The 23935-nt window shown below is 29.7% G+C and overlaps 1 protein-coding gene across 1 annotated transcript; it reads right to left on the bottom strand.

Moving 5' to 3' along the window:
• Nucleotides 1–325: 325 nt before the first annotated feature.
• LOC129915124 (uncharacterized) lies at nt 326–17853 on the bottom strand. The gene is made up of 10 exons (XM_055994588.1): nt 17329–17853; nt 13167–13329; nt 13006–13101; nt 12239–12944; nt 11766–12185; nt 7555–7804; nt 2020–2185; nt 1735–1950; nt 874–1672; nt 326–806 (listed from the first exon to the last, which is right to left on the bottom strand). Exons 1-10 carry the CDS (start codon nt 17542–17544, stop codon nt 383–385), a joined length of 3456 nt encoding a protein of 1151 aa, XP_055850563.1. The 5' UTR covers nt 17545–17853; the 3' UTR covers nt 326–382.
• Between the last annotated feature and the right edge of the window lie 6082 nt (nt 17854–23935).

Here is a 23935-nt window from a genome sequence, read left to right as displayed (position 1 = left end):
AAAGTTCTAGTGACATGAAAATGTATAAACCAAATTCGCAAAAAAGAGGTGTGCCTTCAGAGGGTTACTGTTAATTAATTTGCAGCAAAATGGCGTATGAAACAAGAAATATTTTGATTAATTAATTATTAATTATTATTAGACAATGTTTTAGTGAAAGAATTGTAAAAAACAAAAATCAATTGGGAACGGAGGAAGCAAAATACTGTTTTGTAATTTCACAAAAACTGCACTAAATCGAAAACCGCAAGGATTTGGGATGAACAAGTTACCAAATTCTGAGAGCCCTAAAGTTGGCCACACCAGCATAATTTCGTTTGATCCATTACTTTTGGGACACCCTTTATTTACAACTTTATAATACAACGTTTAAAAATTATATCTAAAGTAACATATTTGCATTTATCCATCCAATAAACTTTGCAATATCAGTATACACAACATATTCATTCAAATTACATTGATCAACATCACTACCCAATGCAGCTGATACTGTTCCCCTAAGCATCCATTTATTTCGATTTCGTATCATCAAACCACTTCCCGAATCACCATTACACGGCCCAGTTCCATCCCGATTCCCAGCACACAAGGTTCGATTTGAAGTTAAATAAAACAATTTATCATTCGATCTTATGCATGTTATCTCTGTAGCTATATTAGCTGTAACTAATCTAGGCGAAGTAGTAACATCATGATTATTCTCATCGCGTCCCCAGCCTACAACAATTCCCGAAACTCCTTCAATATCACGAACATCTAATGGTCCTTTCCACATACAAACCGGTCGTATTGCATGTGAAAAACTGAAAATGGACGAAAAAGAAGTTTAATTTTCAGGATATTTTTAGATCACACTGATTAACAACTTACGTAACACTCTTTTTCATCCAAACAATAGCTAAATCTGCATCGATATTAACAAGTTCCGGTCTATAGTCCGGATGTTGAATAACTTGTTCGACATCACTGTGAATTATATAACTATCTGACCAATCGGTTAGATTATGTCGACCCATCGATACTAATATATCTTCACTCCTTATCATACTGTATCCTGAATAGAAGCAATGAGCAGCACTGATAACGGTTCTGGATGAGATCAAACTACCACCACATTGAAATGAGAGTGTTGCCGCCCTGTTCGTTTGGAATAATGCAACAATCCATGGGAATCGTGCTCTGGGTATAATATCACCTTTAACTGCAAGTTTCTTAACTGAGAAATTCATGTTCTCTTGACCACAAACTGAATTGAGGTATTGTTGAGTCATCTGGATAGTAGTTGATCTAGTAGGAGGCAGTACAAATTCAGCAATTGGTGGTAATGGAGGTGGTATATATTGAGGAATTGGTGGAGGTGGTGGTCGTGGAGTTGTTGTTGTTGTTGTGGTAGTAGTAGTTGTGGTGGTGGTAGTTGGTGGAGTTGTTGAACTTGTAGTTGCTGGAGGATCAACGTGTGGCCTAATTGCTTCCAAGAAAGATGGGTAATTTCTTGAACTATAAGTTGGTCTTTCACTTGTTGTTGTACTTGTTGTTAATGGTACTGATAAAACATGATGATGATAGCCATTATCACTGTTGAAAAATGGATTGCTGCTGTCGCGTGAGTACTTCTCTGTTGGTTGAGTAAAAGTGTTTCTTAAAAAGCTTGGAAAACCAAAACGTGGTCCTGTTTAAAGATTTTTCATGAATAAATTTGTCTATTTTTATATATAAATTTTTATAACCTACTTGGACTAGTTGTTGTAGGAATCCATGGTACATTTCTCGAAAATGAAAACATTGTTGGTCTAATGTTATTTTGTGATGGTTCAACTGGCTTAAAAAATGGAAAGAATGTTGGTCTAATGTTATTATTTTGTGGTTCAACTGGCTTAGGTTTATTTGATGATGAACCAGAAGCTGTTAGAGTATGCTTCAGTGTTATTGTTGTACTTGTTCCAGAAACTAAAAAAACAATAAAAAGACAAAATTATATATCTATTTGAATTTGAAAAAAAAAACTTTATTTATTACCTTTAGGACCGGAACATATATTAGCACCATTTAAAAGAATAGAACTGACATGAGGAACATCATTTGGAATTGGAAAATCAACTTTATACGTAATTGCACTTCCTGAGTTGATGTAATCGAAAATTTTATCCTTATCAAAGTTTAAATTGAGATTTCCTGCGTAATCCTTAAGAAAATAATACAAAAAAAAATTAATGAAAGATTTTAAAAATTATGATACTTTTTGAAGTAAAAACAAAATTCACATTATTTTGAGTATGAAAATAAATTAGGTACACTAGTTAACAAAAAAATAAAAAAAAAAAAAATTTGGACAGGTGCGGTTGTACTTTTCGTATAGATTTGAGCCCAGAAAACTCGAAAATCTTATCTAAAAAAACATTTATGGATAGGTTCGAGATATGATTTTTCAAAGTTTTCTGTCGTTGTTTTTTTCCAGCCTACTTAGTGTTCGGGCTAAATCTTGAGTAATAAACGACTAATCTGAACAAAAAAGCCGGCGCCTGAAAGCTGAGTAAATAAGCAACAATAACTAGAATAACTTTTCTGGGTCACTTGATTTTTTAAAGAAAATTTCTGGAAAAAAAACTTTATTACTGAAAGCAAAAATCAAAAGAAAAAAATGGTTCAAAAAGACCAAAAATACTAGATTTTGAAAGTTCATATTTTATCCAATTTTAGCCTTATTCAAGTTTTGTAACCATTATGTTGAAAGACAAAGTATTTTCTATTTTATCCTTTACATGTTGCATATCTATAAATGTTCAAATGATAAAAACAGACCATTTGTAAAAACATGAAAAATTTCGCTTTTTTCTCTTTTTTGAATTAGTTTTTCTAAAGTTTTTTAAAATGACATTATTAGGGTTTTCGGATTAACCGCGTTTTATATACATAAATATAAAGTGAGTTCAATTCAGTACTCACCCCGAACGTTTCGCTTCAAATTACAATGAGCGTGGTCACCGGGAAACTGTTTCCCGGTGACCACGCTCATTGTAATTTGAAGCGAAACGTTCGGGGTGAGTACTGAATTGAACTCACTTTATATTTATGTATATAAAACGCGGTTAATCCGAAAACCCTAATAATGTCATTTTTTAAAATACTTCAATTTTAAATTATTTTTTTTAAAAGATACATATCGATAGGAAATTCAATTATCTACAAAAAGTTATTTAATAAAAATTTTGAAAATCGGCTTGCTTTTCAAGTTATAGACAAAAACTCAAAAAGTAACAGAAAAAGTCGAAAATATTGATCGTTACAAAAATGGTCATATCTTTATAGTTTATTCATAGATTTTGAAGAAAATTATCTTTTTATCTTTGCCAGAAAGTGTAGTATACATAAAAAATAGATTTAAAGCTATGAGGATTCGAAAGATTTTGATTTTTGTTTTGAGTAATAAAGTTTTTTTTGCAGAAATTTCCTTTAAAAAATCGATTTTTTAAAAAAGGTTTTAATGCATTGCACTTAAACAGTGACCCAGAAAAGTTGTTCTAGTGTTTGTTTCTTATTTACTCAGCTTTCAGGCGCTTATTTACTTCCATTAAAATCCTAAATTAAATCTTCCTCTGATCGATGCAAGTGAAATTTCGTTAAAACGTCAAAGAATAGAAAATAGGTTTAATTATTTTAAGTCTCACATAAGGTAAAAAAGTGTCGCACATTTGCAGCTTGTGTGCTCTTTCAGAGGAATTTAATTAAATTGTATATCCTGGTCAAGAAAATACAACAACACGATGGACAAAATTTTCATAATTTTTCTTAGATCACAAAATCCACATTAAAATTAATTAATCTTAATATCTTTGATTTATTATTCTATAAATGTTGTTAAACACCTTTCAGCTATTAATTCAAAAAGTTAATTTACATACTAAACTATAAAATCCACAAGATAACACAAACTCACTCTCATAGAAATGTAAAATCTTAATCCTAACGATAATAATTACGTATTTCTATAAGCATAATTTAATTTTCGAATACAAATAAAAAAAAAATTGAAATAATATGTACATCTTTTAATGGGTTTTAGTTGTAAAGGTATTTGAGATGATGTTTGTTATTTTTATCAAAGGTTGTATAGAAAAAAACCACATGAAATTTTAAATGCCAGCTTGCTGGTATTGAGCTCTATTGGAAATTCCGACGGAATTACCACAAAATAATTGCTGATACGGGAATTAACTTATATTTAAATTGATTATCTCAGTAACAACAATACAATAAATAAGCAATTTAAAATATAAATAAATTTGAACTATAAGAAAAAAAAAGAAAAAAATTATAATTTAAAACCCCGAAGATGCGGTGGCTTTTACTTGTGTAGTAAAATTTTAATAAAAAATATAATTGAACTGGAGAATAAATCGGATCTGACATTTCGATGATGGAGAATACAACTTTGGATGGTTCTTTAGAAAAAAAAAAAAAATGGATATATTAAATATTTTTTTTTTAACCAAAACCATTAGGGAAAAAGTTTTTACCCTAAAAAAAAAATGACGTTAAAAAATTTGTATTCGTCTCTGAAACAAGCAGATGATATTTTTATGTCTTTATTAAAAGTTTTATTCCTAGGAATAAGCTTTATCTGACTGTTGAAAAATTTATTTTTTTCTCTATCTGGGGAATAAGTAGGTACTAACTGACTGTTTAACTGATTATTGAAAAATTGGCCCTAAATTAAAATAAATTTACATGAAGGTTTGAAATCATATCAATGCAATTATTCTATATAAGACAATTCCTATTAAAGCGAGAGTTTATCATTATAGCTAAACTTAATATATAAAGTAACAAAATACATTCTTTCCATATTTATTTTTTGCAAAATAAAAACATTTTTAACATATTCGACATTTTCCTTTGAATTGACAATTTTTGATTTATTTTCAGGGATTATTTTCCATTTATTATTTTGTAAAAATCTCAACCATTGAGAGATAATAAAAAAAAAAAAATAAATAAACCTCAACCAATAACCTTTATTTGATTATTTGATTTTTCAAAATAAATTTCAAACCTCAACTGGAACCTATTTATAGCAATTTAAATATTCCCGTTAGAAAATCTCAAAAACCCATTTTTTTTGCTGTTTTCGAGGCAATATTTTCGCATAAGGTAATCTTTTTCAACTAAATTTGTTACGGTTTATGAAAGACTTATTTTTTCTTTCAAATTCAGTTTCAATCTTCTCAATATCTCTTTTATTCTCCGTATTATTAAGTAAGTTTAGTAGGTTTGGCATATTATGATAAGATATGCCAAACCTACTAAAAGTTTTAGTAGGTTTGGCATATTATGGTAAGATATGCCAAACCTACTAAACTGATCTTTAAAAATTCATATTTCTTTACCCCTAGAACAAAAGTATACTTTCCTAATGGATTTTAGTGTGCTGATTTTGAATCCGAATTCAAAAAATTTCGGTCAGTTCTCGTTTTTGAGATATAGTAGTTTTTTTTTTGAGATTTTCTAAAAAAAAACTTGATTTTGTGATTCTTTAATGCGTATATCTCAAAATCCTGACGTGATAGAATTTTTTTGACTTTGTATTCTAACTCAGCACATCAAAAACTATAAGAAAAGTATAATTTTGTTCCTAGGAGAAACAAATCTGAAGCTTTACAAGGTAGTTTATCGAATGGTGTATCACAAGTAAGATAGAAAAATATAGTATATACAATTACAAAACACGTATAAATTTGTTTTAATGTATTTAAATATAGTTTTCTTGAGATTTTACATTTTCCTTAACTAAGGGGCTTTTGTTCATGTGGAATTTACTAAAAACTGCAGGATTTCAATATTTTTCCTGTTTTTGTCATTTAGTATCTTAAAATGTGTGGAAACTTTAATTAATAATAATTAAAAATTTGAAGTCATATGATAGATCATGTTATGAGAAATAAGTCCTCCAAAACTGAGATGAATACGAATAATAGGAAAAATAAAAACAAATAAAACCAAAAAAATATTTTGAAAAAAGAAAAATCTGATAAAATAATTTTTCAATTTTCTCAAAAACTAGAAACATATGGTTTTCACTGTTTGGTAAGGAATCAATTGAGTCAGTTTTTTGTGTGAGTAATTTTTTTATTAAAATTCACAGTCTGGACAAAAATAGTATAAAATGAGTTTTAAAAATTTTTTTTACGCCTATTTTTAACTTTGAAATCGATTATTTCAAAAACTATTGGTTATAATATATTGATTTAAAAATTAAAATTAAATGTACAATTTCGCCTTTCGGAAATAGTATCATTTATTACTATAAGTGTTACCGTTGTTTTTTAATAATTTTTTTTTATTTTGATAATTTTTTTTAGAAAACTACCCCTCCCACCTAAACGGGGGGAGATAGACCCCCTCTCAAAGAAAAAAATGTTTGTATTGAGCGCCTCTACAAAAACCTTTCATCAAATCCTGGCGCCCAAGTCATCCTACTACGTGCCGAAACAACATTTTTGTTCTATACCTAAAAGTTCGAATTTCTGTATCTGGGTTGAAATCGAAAAATTTTTTTTTCTAAGCCAATTTTGAAGTGATTTTCATAAAAAATACCTCGATCAATTGTGAAATAGATATAATCTTAGAATATATTTTTTAAATAGCATGTTGTTTTGAAAACATATACTTTAAATTGATGCCGAAGTTGGGCAAATGACCAAAAAAATTGAATTTTTGAACTTTGACATCTTATAAATTCTAAGTGGTTTAACCAAATTACATGTTTTATACATTGTTAAAAAGGTATATTTATCTTCTATCAGAAACTGTAAAAAAATCGAAAATGGGTAAATTGTCGAAGCTAGAATTTTTTCAATGGGTGAAGGTCCAAAAAAACCGTTTTTTGCCCGTAACTCCAGATTTTGGGGGTGTAAGGGGATTTTCAAATACCGTTTCGTATTCAGTGCGACTAGCTCTACAAAACCTGATAGGTCTCCGCCCGCGTATATTTTAAAACCTCATTTTTGTAACACCGTGTAATCTTCAAAAATTTTGACAAGATGAGGGTTCATAAACGGTCATCATTATTTGATAAAAAAATAAACATAGTCTTAAAGTAGATATGAAGTGTTTAATTTATAAAAAAAAACCCAAAGAACCTTGGGTGCCAACTTTTGCGTTAACCTGTCTTGTATATTTTTAATTTTTTATCTAGAGACCTTTATAAACAAAAATTCTTTTTTTTTTCTCAAAAGTGTGGACTATTTGTGGACATAATTATGAGAAATATTTATGACTTGAACATTGGCTTAATGTTGAATTTTAAATTATAATTTCGGTTTCTATAAAACGTGTTATGTCTGCGGCGAAAAAGCATCACAATGGTGTAGATTTGATTTATAATAAGATTTTGTATTAGGGATTAAAACTATAGACAAATTCTATTTTTGACTTCATTCACCAATAACGAAAATTTATGAATGAATTTCAACTTGGTTAAAGAGCTTATTTAAAATACAAATTTATTCAAATAAGATTTCAAAATTAATTTACTACTATTTTTTAAATGCTTACCGAGTTTAATAATCCGGGCTGTGATAATTCGATTTCAACAACCGTATCTCCATAATCTACCTTATCTATGGTAATTAGTCCATAATTTGTGTCACCAGATCGAGCATATTGAAATTTTGAAGGACAGGGTATATCTGGAGCTGATAATGAATTGCAAACAAACAATGCAATTATTATCACAAAAACTAATTCACTTCTTAAAATCATAGTTGGTGTGTGTTTTTTTATTTTTTTTTTTCTAGCAACTAAAACAATTCATATAAAGTTCTTAAAATATTATTATTGATGGCAACAAAAATAAGCATAGAATTTCAATATGTTTACACTTTAACTAAGTACTGGTTAACTAGTAATGTCCATTGATATTGCAATTATTTTTATTAAATAAAATTTGTTATTTTGTTTGTTTGTAAATTTATTACATATATGTGTATACTAAGTATAAATAACTTGTTCCTTTCTAGGAAATTACATGGAATTACCGAAGAAAAAAAAAAAAAAAAAAAAAGAAGCTCCGGCAATAAGCATCAGCAAGTTTATAATCTTGACTGTCGTTTATTACAAGATTCAATATTAATTATTTCAAATATTCAATATTTTTGCAATTTTAATCAAGAGAATCTTCTTTGTGAATCCCGCGGTAGAAAGCTCAAATGAACCAGCTTAAATAATTTCACAGACAATTTCTCGTATTCCAGCGTATACCATGGGCGAATATTTTCAAGAATTAAAACAAAAAAATCACACGAAACTTGTTTGAGTTCAAGCCTTTGTAGTCAGTATCAGGGCCGTATTTGGGATTATCAATATAATATTTTAAAGATTGTTTCTGTTACATGAGAATTCTTCATATTTGAAGCAGGTTAGGAAGAAGAAAAGCTTATACTTAAGTAGGCCCTACTATCCATTGTGAATTGACGCTTTAACGAAGCTTTTTCAGGCAGCTCTATCCATCCATATATCCATTTGCGTACACTGTTGGCTTTAGAAAAAGAGTTTATTTTATTCATTAATTTTCTTGAGATGTTTTTAATCTTTAACTTTGACTTAATTTAAGTATTTTTTTGTATTGGTTTGAATTCCGAGTTCCTTTCAAAAAAGGAAGGTTGATACGCTCCTGTTTTTTATGCAGAAAAATAGGCTGCAACCTGTTAACTTTCTGCTTAAAAGCGGCCCTGTTTGTGCTAAGTGTGGTCATCTTTACTGTATTTGCTTATATTATGTCTTTAATACAGAAATATAAATAGATTTATACCACGTTTCTTATGGCTAATCTATCAATCATTAAAAAGTTCAAAGGTCAAACATCTAGAGAGATAATACTTTATAAAGCAAAAAAAAAAAAAATTCTAAAAGCTCTGAATTTCCAAGAAAAATATCAGACGATTGATCTTTTTGCATTCAAGCAGATAGATTTGGTACTGGTAAAGTAAAATTTCCACATTGAAACAACACATTTTCTAAAGACTAAAAATAAATGCAGCAAAATTTTTAAATTAATATGTTAAATAACTTTTTTCGACTATCCATTCCGTTTAGTTATAGGGTGTTTTTTTTTTTAAACACGTCAAAGGGTGCTTATTTTTTGTCATATTTCTTTTATTTGAGCTTTTTGAAAATTAGTTCGTAGTAAAAGTTGTAGATCTTTTAATTACCTTCATTTGTTACATTAACGGTTTTTCGATTTGGCAGACCGTTTTCGATCTGTATAGACAAAAAAAAAATTGGAATTGGCAAAGTTGTATACCTATCGTAAGATAATTAATAAATTACACAGGTCGACAAAATTAAAAATATTTTTGTCCTTTTTGGGTTTTATGGGCTATAGAGTGCAAGAACCGTACATTGTACAAGAAAATGTACATAGATAACACTGGTCAACAAGGTTTTTGCCACAACAACCAAAATATACTTTTCTAATAGTTTTTGTGCTGATTTCGAATCTAAAGTCAGAAAATTGTTATTGGCCTCCGTTTATGAAATATTACCGTTAGAAAATGCCAAAAATGCATTTTGGCTGAATTCGAGGTTATGTTTTTATGTGGGGAATTCATTATGAATACATTTGTAACGGTGCCTATAAGAACTGGTTTTATTCTTTTGAAAAATGTATAAATCTTTCCGATATCTCTTTTACTGCCCAAGATATTTAAAATTAAAGCAGCGGTCTTTGAATCAGAAACAACACTGGCCAACCAAATTAAACTTTGTTTGCCACAAGAACCATAATATATTTTTCTGAAGGTTTTTGGGTTGCTGAACTCGAATCCGCAATATAAATATAAATAAATAAATATAAATTCTATTAAAAAATTTGAAAAAAATGTTTTATTTATAACGGTTATATTTCAAAAACGGAGGCTAATGGAATTTTTTTCAATTGCGGATTCGAGTTCAGTACCACAAAAACCGTCAGAAAAGTAAATTTTGGTTCTTGTGGCAAAAATTCTGTCACCAGTGTCACCTTAGATTAAGTTTAGTTTCTCTTTAGCTTATTAACTGAAACTTAAGATATCTCGAGCAATAAAAGAGATATCGGGAAAATGTAAACAGTTTTTGAAAGAAGAATATCTGTTCTTATAATCACCTTTACAAATTTGTTTATAATGAATACCCCACATAAAAAATATGTTTTATAAATGAACAGCATTAAAATGAAGAAAACAAAATAAAAATCAGCCAAATCGGTTTAGACGTTCTCGAGTTTTTGCCAAAATGACGCACGACAATAATTTTTGTAAAAAACAGATTTACTTGAATACTGGAAATTGCTCTGCTGGCTGCAAAAGCAAATAAAAAAAAAAATGTTTTCCAGATGAGTATCAACATATACTATTAATATTTTTATAGTCACAAACCAAGCACAAATTTCTTGTTGACATGCGTTATTAGGTCCCTACCCATGCCATAACTGATATTACTCCTTGATATTTTATATTATGTGTGCTATGTGTATAAGGTGCAGAATTGACTTACGAAATTTATTTCAATTAGCTCGTAGCTATTTAAACATACCCTTCAAGAATCTACTTGAGATAAACGTCCAAAACAGGGGCCTAACTCATTCTAGTTTTTTTTTTTTTTTTTTTATTAAAAAGAACACTTTCGAAATGGTACCAATTACCAATTTACACTTGAAGGAAGCATAAAATATTCATAAAATATTTTCCAACTCATCCAGAAAATCAGAAAACTATTTAAATTTACAAGGAAATTAAAAATTTTAGAATGCAACATTATTTAAACAGTGTTGATGGAATTTGCAAAGAATTTGTCGAGCCGTTTTTGAGAAATCCTGAAAAAAGTGTAACAAACGTTTAATAGGTAGGTATACTAAAAAATTCAATTCTTTTATTTTTTTTTTATTTTATTGTATGATGGTTTTTTTTTTGTTTTTACAGAAATTGAGAATGTCTCCGAAGTTCTTGAAAGACACAGTACACATAAAAAGGTACAAAACATGACAATTGGGCGACCAATGTCAGCTACCGTAATTCTTAATTTTAAATTACCGACGAAAAACGCCCAAAAACCGAAAAACCACGCCCACCACTAATTTTTTTTAACAATTATTGACAATTTTCCGAGAAGAAACACGAAGAAATTTTTTTATTTTTCAATTTATATAATTTTTTCAAATGACATTTTAAAAATTAAATCAAAAATTTCCTGTTTACTGGCGATTGAAATATAAAAATTAAAGGCGGACCTGACAGATTGGTGCCCATATTTGACAAACAAATTTTAACAACGTTCGGAAGATATTACCTTATTATGTGTACTTTGCTTGAAAGACCCCTCTGTTTCTATACAAAATTGCAAAATAATTTTTAGGAATTTTCTTTTGCATATATTCTTAAAAGAGCTTTGGGCCTTAACAAAAATTTGAATCTGAAAATCATTTAGGTTTTCAAGTCTCCCTTTCTGGCTACTTGCCTGTTATTTGCGCTGCATAGTAATTCGGAATTGAGTAATTTTCAATAAGATGCCGTACTTTGCAGCTCTCAGATATCTCGAAGGATATTCTTCTTTGATGTTTCAACCTCTGGAATGTCCTCCTCAGCAGAAGCCTATTTTGATTATTTTTAAAATTTAAAGCATTGCTATTCTGTAGTTCCAATTGTGTATTTAAAAAAAATTTTTGTTAGTGTATACAAAAATTATATTTGTTTTATTTTTAATTTTAAGCTGAATTTTAATAATTAAAGCTCTACACAATCATATTCGATTCAATCCACTCATTAAACATCGCAGTATCTGAGTATATTCCGTACTGATCTAATATACATGGTCGCGTTGGTATGCCAACAGCAGCTGACACCGTTCCTCTAAGCATCCATTTGTTTTGATGTCTAATCATTAACCCATTACCAGAATCTCCAGTACACGGCCCGCTTCCGTCTAAATTTCCAGCGCACAATGTTCGATCTGATGTCCGTGAAATAAAATCCCTATTTGATCTAACACAACTTATTCTAGAAACGACAGTTGCATTAACCAGTGTTGGAATTGTTGTTGTTCTGTGACGCCCATCTGAGCCCCAACCAATAATTATTCCAGACACATTTTCAATCTCACGAGGATCAGTATTTCCAAGCCACAAACAAACTGGTTTAATTGAATTTGTAAACCTAAATATTTTAACTATTATTATTTGAATTTGTTAGTATTGAAAAATACTTACACAACACTCTGCTTAAGATGAATCAATGCTAAATCTGCATCATAGCTGGATAACCTCGGTTGGAAATCCGGATGTGTTATGATTCTTTCTGCATCAACATTAAAAGCCTCCATTTCTGACCAATTGGACAGGTTGTGCCGACCCAAGGATACCAGTATTTTTTCAGCTGGCAGTGTTTCAAGTCCATCAAAAAAGCAATGAGCAGCACTTACAACCGTTTTTGTCGAAATCAGACTTCCTCCGCACTGGAATTGACGATCGTCATTTGTCTTTTTGAAAATTGCAACTATCCATGGAAATCTTGAACTGGCTATCGGTTCACCATTTATATTAAGTTTTATGGCATTTTTTTTAACGTTTTCTCGGCCACAAATCGAATTGATAAATTGCATTGGTGTTGGTGTTGTAGGTTCAGGTTCGTCTTCGTCTATGATTACAGCGGGAGGTGGTGGATTCCTTGAACGTAGATTAATACTTATTGGTTGGAATTTTTTTAAAAACGGATTTTTCGCATTCGCTGTAAATTCTAATTCTTCGGCGTTATTTGTGTTTTGAGTAGAAGCAGTTGTAGGTGGTATCGATGAGGGTAATTTGGTAGCGACGGGAGCGAAATTCAAATTGGAACTTGAATCGCCATTATCAATGAAACTAGGTCCGCCGTTGGAATTTGAATCGTCATTTGCTCTTAAATAATTGATTTCAGACTCTGTAATATAATTAATTTAAAAATAAAAATATTATAAACACTTAATAATTTTCTTACTTACCCTCTGGTAGTATTGACACAATAGCTGGCTCGTCACCTGTTGCTTCAATTACATTTAAACGATGTTTTAATGTTATATTTGTACTTGGTCTTGAGTCTTTAATTAAAATTAATAAAGTTATTTTATTGAAGATTCCAAAATACAATAGAGCATTATCTTACATGGCCGACCGGGACATATCTCAAAATCATCCACTTTGATAGAAGTAATTCGAGGAATAACATTCGGAAGAGGGAAAATCACTTTATATGTTAATGGCTCTTCTTCGTCTATTATTTCACTCACTCTATCTTCATTCCTCAATATTAATTGCCCAGCAGTTGTCTAAAAAAAAAACAATAGATAAGGTCAGTCAAATTCGGATTAGAGTGTGAACCTGCTAACTCCTACTCCATTAAAGTTAATTTTAAAGGAGAAAAAAAAATGTTCGAAGATCGTTAGAGCTGTTTTTAAAAAAAAATAATTTTTATATAAAAAAATGTTCCAAAAATTTTGATTGAAATCTGCTTTGTCGCTTACGAGAAATTTATATTTCAATCTGTCCTCTAGTGAGTCACCCATAAAGTATTTACTACCACAACTTTGAAGCAAATCACTTCTTTATATAATTTTTAAATTTTTTTTAAAATTTTTCAAAAAAAACAGGTTCTTGGATTTTTAAAAAATTTATCAATTTTTTTTTGGAAAATCAATTTTTTGATAACGGGTTGATGAACTTTATCGAAATTTCGTTTGTATGTGTTGAATAATCTTTTCCTAAAAATGGCTATGGCATACCAACTTTTTTTTATTATATTTAAAAAAAAAACGACTCTAGCGATTTTCGATTTTTTTTTATAAAAATTCTTTTTTGTACAAGAAATCAAATCACATACTAGGTTTTGTCTAAAAGATCATTTAAAAACGATGTTTAGTCAATTATAAAAACAGATTTTATTTTTTTACACTACACCGAAAAAAATTTTTGATAATAATAAGTCGTCCAACATTTAAAATATCAATTTTGATATGATTATCATATCAATTTGACATTTTTTAATTTTAAAATTATAGTGAAAATTTCACTTTGACAATAAAAATATCATTTTGACATTTTTTTTAATTTTAGGTGAATAGTGAAAGTTTCACTTTGACAATTAAATTATCAATGTTGACTGGATTTTACGTTTTACTTCGAAAAAACACAAAGCGCCTTCAAATTAGTACAAATTAAGAGTGTTTTATTTAATATTTTTCAATAATTTGGAATGAAAAATTGATAATAAAATATTAAAAAAAAAATTTCAAAAATGTGATATTTTACTATCAGGATGATATTCATCCTGATAGTAAAAATATTATTTTTATATTTTAATTATTATCATAAAACACATTTTATAGAGCATTTTTTGCTGATATTTAAAAAATGTTAATTTGATATTTAAAAAATGTTAAATTGATATTGGTTTTTTTTCGGTGTACTTATGAAATCCCTTAAAAGTATAAAATTTTCCCTAATTTTGTTCAGTAAAAAGCTTTAACATTAGAGTTACTTTTACCATAAGAGCAAGTACGTGCGACCCCAGTCGTGCAATTTATTTGTTTTTACGTGGCTAGAATTGTTAATAAATTAATTAATGAAACATTAACCTTTCTTCTATTATTTATTAAATATTAAATAAGGGCTTTAAGGGAATAAAATCTTAATTTTTTTAGCAGCTTTTCTTACTTAAATTTTGGTGAAGAAGAAAAATCAAGGGGCACAGTAGTTTCCAGCCAAGTTCTGTAGGAACTTTGGCCTTATTTACAGGAAACAACTCAGGCCATTTTCAACCCCCCACTTACTTCCATACCAAAGATGTCATAAATTGTAAACTCGCTTCATTTGTTAAGCTGGTAAAAATCAAACTCCTGACAAAATTTCAGCTTCTTACGATGAGTAGTTTCTGAGATATATGTAGGGCTTCAAAAATCGAAAAAACCGTAACTGACTCACTGACAGATCATCAAAATTATGGAGAACTTCCCGCTATCGTAGAAATTTATAATTTGGCACATTGATGGGCCTTTTGGTGTATACAAAGGAAAAAAAATCGAAAATTTGAGATTTTCAATTCAGGGGGTGTGGTAACCATAAAATATTTTAGAGCACTTCTGATTATAGTAGAATCTTGAAAATTGGTAGAATGGTAGAGCGAGTAAGAAATAAAATTTTAAATTTGAGAATTTTGGAATGGGGGCGTGTTGATCGCCCATTTTTGCTGTATTTTCATTAAATATTTTAGAGGACTTCTGATTATCGTAGAATCTTGAAACTTGGTAGGATGGTAGAACTGGTAGTTTATACCTAAGAAAGCTAATTAAAATTTGATAATTTTAACCAGCGCAAATACGAGTATTTTAATCACAAACCTGGCCATAATAATTTTTCGTGGTTTTTATTAGTATTTCTGTTTAAAATGAATATTCCTACAAGAAAACACAATACAAACCTAGTTTTTGTTATTTTTATTTTTCCATCAAAAACTCAAAAATTTGATTAATGGCCTATCCTCCGCCGGTCGATTTTATTTTTCTCAATTTTTTTTCCTCATCCCTAATACGCAATTCTCAGTTTCTTTTCTCTCTTCCCCAACCTTAATTAAGATCACCCAAAATAAAATCCACTAATAACATCAGTAAATTTAATTTAAAAATAAAAAAAACGTTGCATAAAGTAAGGAGTATTTTCTATCAGAAAGTGAAAAACTAATTGACCCTCAATTCTCGAAAGAGCACCTAAGAGCACCCAATTTTTGTTGCATTGGTTTAAGGAATATATTAACTAACTCATAAGTTTCAATTCATCGCAGAATAAAGGGGTATACTAAAACAAAATCATTAAAGTTCAAATAATAGCTTAACAAAAATAATAAGTTTTTATATACTTGTTCTAAGCAAGAATTGAAAGAGAAAACACCATCAAACATTTCCAAAACTTTATTGATATCGTTAATAAATAACTGAAGATGAATTCTCCATGTAGTTTTTTTTTAAATATCTATCACAATACTTCGATATCGCATATTGAATAACACCTCCAAAGTACTTTGCATTGAAATAAAAATGAGGTAGATGTAACAGTTAGCTTTGAACTCATTTTTTAACAAGACACGATCGAAAAACAAAAAAATAAGTGCAGCATATTGACACGTGTTTATTTTGCACCCACTTTGCCAAACTTTTTAGTGTCAATTTTGATTTTCAGAAAATAGACTTATGACCAGGTTTTTACTGCAAATACTCCTATGTGCAGCGGGTGTGGCAACCGCCTATTTCCGCTGAATTTTCATCAAATATTAAAGAGCACTTCTAACTGTCCTAGAATCTTAAAATTTGTTAGAATGGTAGACTTGGTAGTTTAAACAAAAGAAAAAAAATTAAAATTTGTTAATTTTAGACAAGGGGCGTGGTAACCGCCCATTTTTTCTGAATTTTTATCAGTTATAGAGATTTTATGTTCTATAGCAATACCTTGCAAAAAGTAATGAAATCACAACAAAAATATATGTAACTGTTAAAAAAAGTTGAAATTATGCTGGCACAAAAAGTCCTGAAATGTAAAAGTGTAATTTTTTGTTTGATCCAGTTTAGCGGAAAATGTTAGTTCCCTTCGAGTGAAAATTGCATCTTGCAAAAGCTTTTATAATTCCGAAAAAATAAAAATATTACGGGTATATTGTCCATTTTAAATTCACAATAGGGCTGATTGAAACCAAGCAGAGTATAAAATAATAAGTGGAATTGAACGAAAATTTTGATGTCAGACAATGCGCCTTAATTAGACCTTTCAAACTGCATATCAAACTCAAATTCGACCAAAAATGGAGTTAGTTAGAGGTTTACCTCTAAGCCGACGATATAAATGATTATTTTGACACTTTGGCCATAGAATCTTTCTATCCTATATCAATAATATAGCGATCTGAAGTGAAATGCCGATCTGCATCAGTAACATCAGTAACAAAAAAATGTGTACCTACAATAAGAATGATAACTACATATATATCGTGAAACCTGTTGTTCAATGAATAAAATCCCAGGAATCACGAAGATGAGTAACTAATTGTTATAATAACACTTTAGATAGGTACTTGGAAACTCTTGTCTACAACCAATTAAAATTCCTAATTTAACAGTTGATCTAACTCGTTAATAAAACAATTGTGATGGCTGTGAAAGATGTTACATCAATGATCTTGAATCATTTAAGGGGAAATTTTTCTTTCTATTGGGGGTGAATAAGAAATGTTAGTTAGGTACTTTGTAAAATCTATGTTACACTCAGTTATTAAAAAGTCTTACATATTCTGTTCCTTTTTGTGATAACTCAACTTGCAGCTTAGTGGTGCCAAAATGAGGATCGGCGATTGTTATTAATCCAATCCGTTCATTTCCCGAACGTATATATTGAAATTTATCCGGACATGGTGATCTGGGAACTTTTTTGACTTGGGAAAAGGATTTTTTTGAAAGAAAAACTATCACAAACACAACTGATGCTACGAAATTGAATTGCATGTTTTATTTTTGTAGTTTTTTTTTTTTAATTATTTTATTGATTTTTTTAAAACTTGTTAAGCCTTGCAAGGTTATATACATTTAATAAATACGCAATTATTATTTTTCTGCATAACGCACATTAGTTACGCAAAGTTGAATAAATTGATTTTAGTTCGATTATATAGTCAATATACTTGTTATGCGCGAATCGGATCTGTTAACAACAAATTTAACAATTCTTGATGTACAGAAAATTATGATAAAAGCATTCTTAATGCGCTTATCGGTGATTATCAACTACAAATCATTGTTTTGCAACACAACTCTTTAACCTGTCGTATTGCTTGTCGTATATGTTATTGCAATAAAGCTCTGTGATTAGGTATTAAAAAAAAAAAATAAGACGTCTCTAAGCTTTTTAGTGAAATAAAAAAAAAAAAATTAAATTAATTCGAAAATTAATTCTATCGTGTCGATTGTGAACGCTAAGGAGATGGTGGCAGCAGAATGCCACATTAGTTAATGCTCAGCAGTTAATTTTGTTATGTGCTGTTTAAAAAAATACTTCACTTTACTAGTTTTTAGGAAAGTGATTTGGATAAATACTAATTAGGTATACAACTCCTTTTGCAGCTTCGAAAAACCGTTAGGCACTAGGAGGACCGGAATACTTGTGCTCATAGAAGCGTGGGAAGTGGGACTCTTACCGCACTTAAACCAGCTCCTCCTCACGATTGCAACTCAATTCAGAATCAACTTATCTAGCAAGTTAGGAGAAGATGGCCTAAAATAACCCCTTTAAGAAAAATATCTCGTATCTCAAAAAAAAAAATTAATATTCAAAAATAAATATTATATACTTTTCTCTTTTTTTTTTACTTTACCAGCAAAAAAAAAAATCCAAAAAGTATTTAAAATATTTAATGTTCAAAACGCCTTCAAATTATACTTATCAAATTTGCCCGGGTAAAATGGCATAGTAAAATAATAATAATAATAATAATAATATACATATGTACGTGACATTTGCGTGAAAAAGGGGGCTAAATCTTTTTTTCAGAATTCTTTTACATTACATTACATATTAAACTAGTCTGAAGATAAATCTCCGGACTAGAAACACTGCAGCTTCGGAATCTAGGTCCATTTTGCTGATACAACACAAGACATTAATACAACACAGAAAGACAAAGAGAGAAAGAACGAGAGAAGAACATACAACACTGAACTACGTGGCACAGAGGAGGAGACATAGTTGAAAATTGTCTCATGTTATCGCACAGGTGGCTTCAGTTAAGCTGGCGATTTAGAAAAAACTTCTGAGCCGACCGCTGGGTTTGAACCCACGATGTCTGGCTCTGAAGTCATCCATCTATAGAATTCTTTTATTTAAGTTTAAATACCGAAAAACTGGAATAGTTATTTTCAAAATGCAATACTTTTGTATAGATTTTTTTCAGAAAAATTTTAGTGGATTTTGTATATTTCAGTGCTGCCAGATAAACATAAGAATTGTATTCACAAAACTTTCTAATTCTGTTCGTTCTGTTCTGAAAAAGTTCCTACTGATTCCGTTGTACAAAATTTGAGTGTGTAATTTCATGCAAACCTGACACCTTTTTGGTTTTTCAATTTTAATTTGGAAGTGTTAATTTAAATTTAAATACAAAATTTACTGTTTTCACAAAAAGTTGTTACCCATTTAATGCAACAAGAGAAGAGCATTTTCTAACCAAAGAAACCTAGAACAGCTTTTTCCACAAGCCAGCGTGCATGCTCACACAATACTCAACCCCTCAAAAAAAACACCCTTTCACCAAAAACTTTATGAATACTTTGACCCTGCTTTATCATAAACCTTCATCTCATGTTTTTCAAATGGGTTTTCAGTTATATTTTATATATGTTCATGTAAAAAAACAAGCACCCTTTAATCGTATTGATTCTATTTGTATGTCATTAGATTCAGTTTCAAAAAAATATTCTACAAAATTTTTTTTCACTGCGTATTGTTGACCTTCACCCCCTCCATCTTTTTTGAGAAAAAACACCTTTCCGCCGAATTTTGTTTGCATAGTAGAAGACTCTTTTGATCCTTGGTTCTTTTTCCAAAAGCTAACTTTTTGCCAAGTTTCATGAGGGTAACAATTTTTTTTTATTTTTTGCTTTTTTGTACTGTACTAAATAATTATATTAACTTAGAACTAAACTGTCAAAAAATTTTGAAGTTATTGAGATAAATAGTCATCATTGATCAGTTCATCAGCTTTAATCAAAAAGCTTATTTTATAAATGTGCACAACATCATCAATCCGATTAAATTTTGACCTTAAATGCTACTTCGCCGTTTATGACTGTTAAGAGGTAAAACAATTTTATAACAATTTTATAATAAATAAATCGCATACAGCTCTAATGCATCGCAAAGGCACTTTAAATATATTTCAGGAATTTCCAGTTATTTTATTATCACAACAAAAACATTACTGTTAAAAAAGAGCCAAGTTCTCCTATGTTGAAGTTATGCTAGCACAAAAAGTACTGAAATGTAAAAGTGTACCAAGTTCTAAAGCTTGGCTTTAAATTTGTATACATAAAATGTTGATTGTTTACTTGGCAATTTTTCAAATAGCTTTAAAAATCGGTAATTTAAAGAAAAATTATCAAGAGAACAATCAACATTTTATTTATACAAATTTAAAGCCAAGCTTTAGAACTTGGTACACTTTTACATTTCAGTACTTTTTGTGCTAGCATAACTTCAACATAGGAGAACTTGGCTCTTTTTTAACAGTAATGTTTTTGTTGTGATTTCACTACTTTTTGCAAGGTATTGCTCAGAGAAAATGGGCGGTTACCACGACCCTTGTCTAAAATTGTCAAAATTTAAATTTTTTCTTTGTATAAACTACCAGCTCTACCATTCTACCAAATTTCAAGATTCTACGATAATCAGAAGTGCTCTATAATATTTGATGAAAATTCAGCGGAAATGGGCGATTGCCACGCCCCCTGGCTGAAATTCTCAAATTTTAAATTTTTTAATTTGTATAAACAACCAGCTCTAACATTCTACCAAATTTCAAGATTCTACGATAATCAGAAGTACTCTATAATATTTGATGAAAATTCAGCGGAAATGGGCGATTGCCACGCCCCCTGGCTGAAATTCTCAAATTTTAAATTTTTTCCTTTGTATAAACTACCAGCTCTACCATTCTACTAAATTTCAAGATTCTACGATAATCAGAAGTGCTCTATAATATTTGATGAAAATTCAGCGGAAATGGGCGATTGCCACGCCCCCTGGCTGAAGTTCTCAAATTTTAAATTTTTTAATTTGTATAAACTACCAGTTCTACCATTCTACTAAATTTCAAGATTCTACGATAATCAGAAGTGCTCTAAAATATTTAATGAAAATTCAGCGGAAATGGGCGGTTGCCACGCCCCCTGGCTGAAATTCCCAAATTTTAATTTTTTTCCTTTGTATGAACTACCAGCTCTACCATTCTACCAAGTTTCAAGATTCTACGACTATCAGAAGTGCTCTATAATATTTGATGAAAATTCAGCGGAAATGGGCGGATGCCACGCCCCCTGGCTGAAAATCTCAAATTTTCGATTTTTTCCTTTGCATACACCACAAGTCCTATCACCGTGCAAAATTTCAAGTTTCTACGATATCGGGAAGTACTCCATAATTTTGATGATCTGTCAGTGAGTCAGTGAGTCAGTGAATCAGTGAGTCAGTGAGTCAGTGAGTCAGTTACGGTTTTTGCGATTTTTGAAGCCCTATATCTCAGAAACTACTCATCGTAGGAAGCTGAAATTTTGTGAGGTGTTTGGTTTCGACCAGCTCAACAAATGTAGTGAGTTTGAAATTTCTAGCATCTTTGGTGTGGAAGTTAGAGGGGGGTCGAAAATGGCCTGAGTTGTTTCCTGTAAATAAGGGTGTAGTGCCAAAGTTGCTAGAGAACTTGGCTGGGCACTACCGTGCCCCTTGATTTAAATATTTTACAACTTAACAAGTTTGATGAATAAGCATTGGAAAATGTCTATAATCTTCAATGGAAAGTTATATCACAAAATTTTCAAATAAGTAACTGTTTTAATAAGACTTGCGTAAGTAATGTAAAAACCAGAAATCTAGGAAAAATTGGTACTTTCCTCTAAAAAGCTTACGTTTCAATATAAGGAAAATGATACTAGACAAATTTACAGAAAATCACTGTTTAGTTGTAAGCATGAAAATAATAGCCATGGAGAAATTCCAATCAAGAAGAACAAGAAAGACAATAGCTAATTTAAGTATATCGTCGGTGAAACCAGAAAAGTGTGTAACTCCAAATTTTCTGAAAATTAGATTTGAATGCCATCTGTTAGACAAACCTGATGTCTACCGTTCCTTAAACTGGGAATCAACTTAAAGTTCATAGTTTTTATTTTATTAGCAAATTAGAAAATGAAAACTCATACAAATGCCTTCAAAACGATTTTGTTTTTTTGTTCTCCTATAAAATTTGCTAAAATAGAGTTACACACTTTTCTGGTTTCACCAACGATATGTCATTATTTTTTCTTTCTTACTCAGGTCAGTCACAAAAAAGAAAAAGTGTTAAAGAAAAAGTTTCTTGTAACAACTAAAGAAAAATAACTACATATTTGAAAAATATCAATTAAAAAAAAAAAAAAAAATTACAAATGAAATTTTGTGCATTAACAAAAATTTAATGCAAAATTTGTGCATTAAATATTTGTTTCTAATATTCGTAGAAATTCTTACAATTTCGACTATTTCACCCCACATTAGCATTTTGAACTAGAGTTCATATTATTGTATGGTCAAATATTCAAAATTGTAAGAAAATCAGCAAATGTTAGAAGAAAACTATTTAATGCACACATTTTACATAGAATTTTTTTAATGCAGAAATTTTTGTATTTGCATTAACAAAAATAAATAAAACTTAAGGGGGGGGGTTTCCATAGCATTTTAATGGAAAATGGTTGACTAATTTTTGTATCATTTAAATTTTAAAAACAATTCTTTTGCGATTTTTATAAGGGTTTGCAAATTTAGTTTGAATCAGAATTTTGGTTGGGGCACCGTTGTTTATAAACTTTTTATTTTTTTTTTTTTGTTTTATAATGATCAAATGTGTTTTCATGCAGTACGTGAAACAGATTTTTTTTTTTTATTAGAAAAAAAGCTTCGGTAATTTGTTGTAATTTCATGTTTTTTTACTCACTCTTCTTAGAATAACTTTACCGTTTATTAGTGTTTTTAGATGAAACAAAAAGAGAATAATAAAGTGAAATTAGGAGAATCCAATCAAATTTCTAAAATTTAATTTGAAGTTAGTTTGAACGGTTAATTTGAAGGAAAGATGTCAAAGGTGTCGTGGGGCAAAGCGTGATTATTTTTTAAAATGTTTTTGTATTTTTTAATGAGAAGTTAATAAAGTTGTTCATGCAGCCAGTTTGCCAAAAAAAAAAATATTTTTTTTATTTACACACTAAAAATTTGATTTTAATAAACCAATATTTGCATTCTGTTTTTGAGGAAGGGGTAGTCAAAGCATCCACAATTTATTTTTATTATTTTTTTTTTCATTATATTTCAAATCAGTTTCAAAAAAAAAAATATATACATATTTTTGCTCACAGTATTTTTAATATAAATTGTTGAAAAAGTGTCTATTTTAGCTTTTTTTACTTTGAAAATTCCATTAATCACGCACACATGCAAATTTAGTTCAAAAGAATGCCACTGCGTAAGCTGGCGCTGATGAACTCTTTCCTTCTGTTCTTTTCTATTTATTGAAAAAGCAACTTGCTCTTGCGCTCTCATTTTCTCGTTATATATATATATTAAATTTTTTGTGTCAGCTAAATTCTTTGCATTGTGTAATATTCACATCGCTCTTGCGGGGATATAGGTAAAGGATTAGATATGTGGGATTCGGTTTTTTTTTGTAGGTTACCACAGAGAATTTTTGCCATTTTAGGTATAATAGTTATATTTTCGCGGGGGAATGGGTAAAGGGTTATATAACTGTATTTGTGCTGAGAATGCACTTGATGGTATTTATAGAAATAGTTTTGCAATGGATTTTCAATTCAGTGTCTTTGTTCTTTGTTTTTGAATGAAGAAGAAGATTTTTATGTTTTGATCTAGTTTTCTGAAGTAAAAACTCCAATTGAAACGTAAAAAGTAGCATGTAGATGCCTATCTGAATTCATATACCTAAAACAGATCATTTTTTTTCCAAAGTGTTGAGCTTGAAAATTATTTTTGAAAACTTCCCTAAACTTTGATTACATAATTGAAAAATTGATTTCAAGGTTTAAAAAAGTAACTTGTTATAAGTTATAAATGCTGCCTTATTTTTGTTTCCTAATAATG

Source organism: Episyrphus balteatus, chromosome 3 (genome assembly GCF_945859705.1).
Source record: "Episyrphus balteatus chromosome 3, idEpiBalt1.1, whole genome shotgun sequence".
Classification (NCBI taxonomy): Eukaryota; Metazoa; Arthropoda; class Insecta; order Diptera; family Syrphidae; genus Episyrphus; species Episyrphus balteatus.
The sequence above is the reverse complement of the archived record's forward strand: the minus strand, read 5'-3'. Positions and strand labels throughout refer to the sequence as shown.

Excerpts from the sequence above, each read along its gene's own strand:
- LOC129915124 (XM_055994588.1), bottom strand. The coding sequence starts at position 17,544 with ATGCAATTCAATTTCGTAGCATCAGTTGTGTTTGTGATAGTTTTTCTT. Across the intron at positions 12,945-13,005 it reads TGTGTCAATACTACCAGAGG|AGTCTGAAATCAATTATTTA; the intron begins GTAAGTAAGAAA and ends ATTATATTACAG. Across the intron at positions 1,673-1,734 it reads TCCTACAACAACTAGTCCAA|GACCACGTTTTGGTTTTCCA; the intron begins GTAGGTTATAAA and ends ATCTTTAAACAG.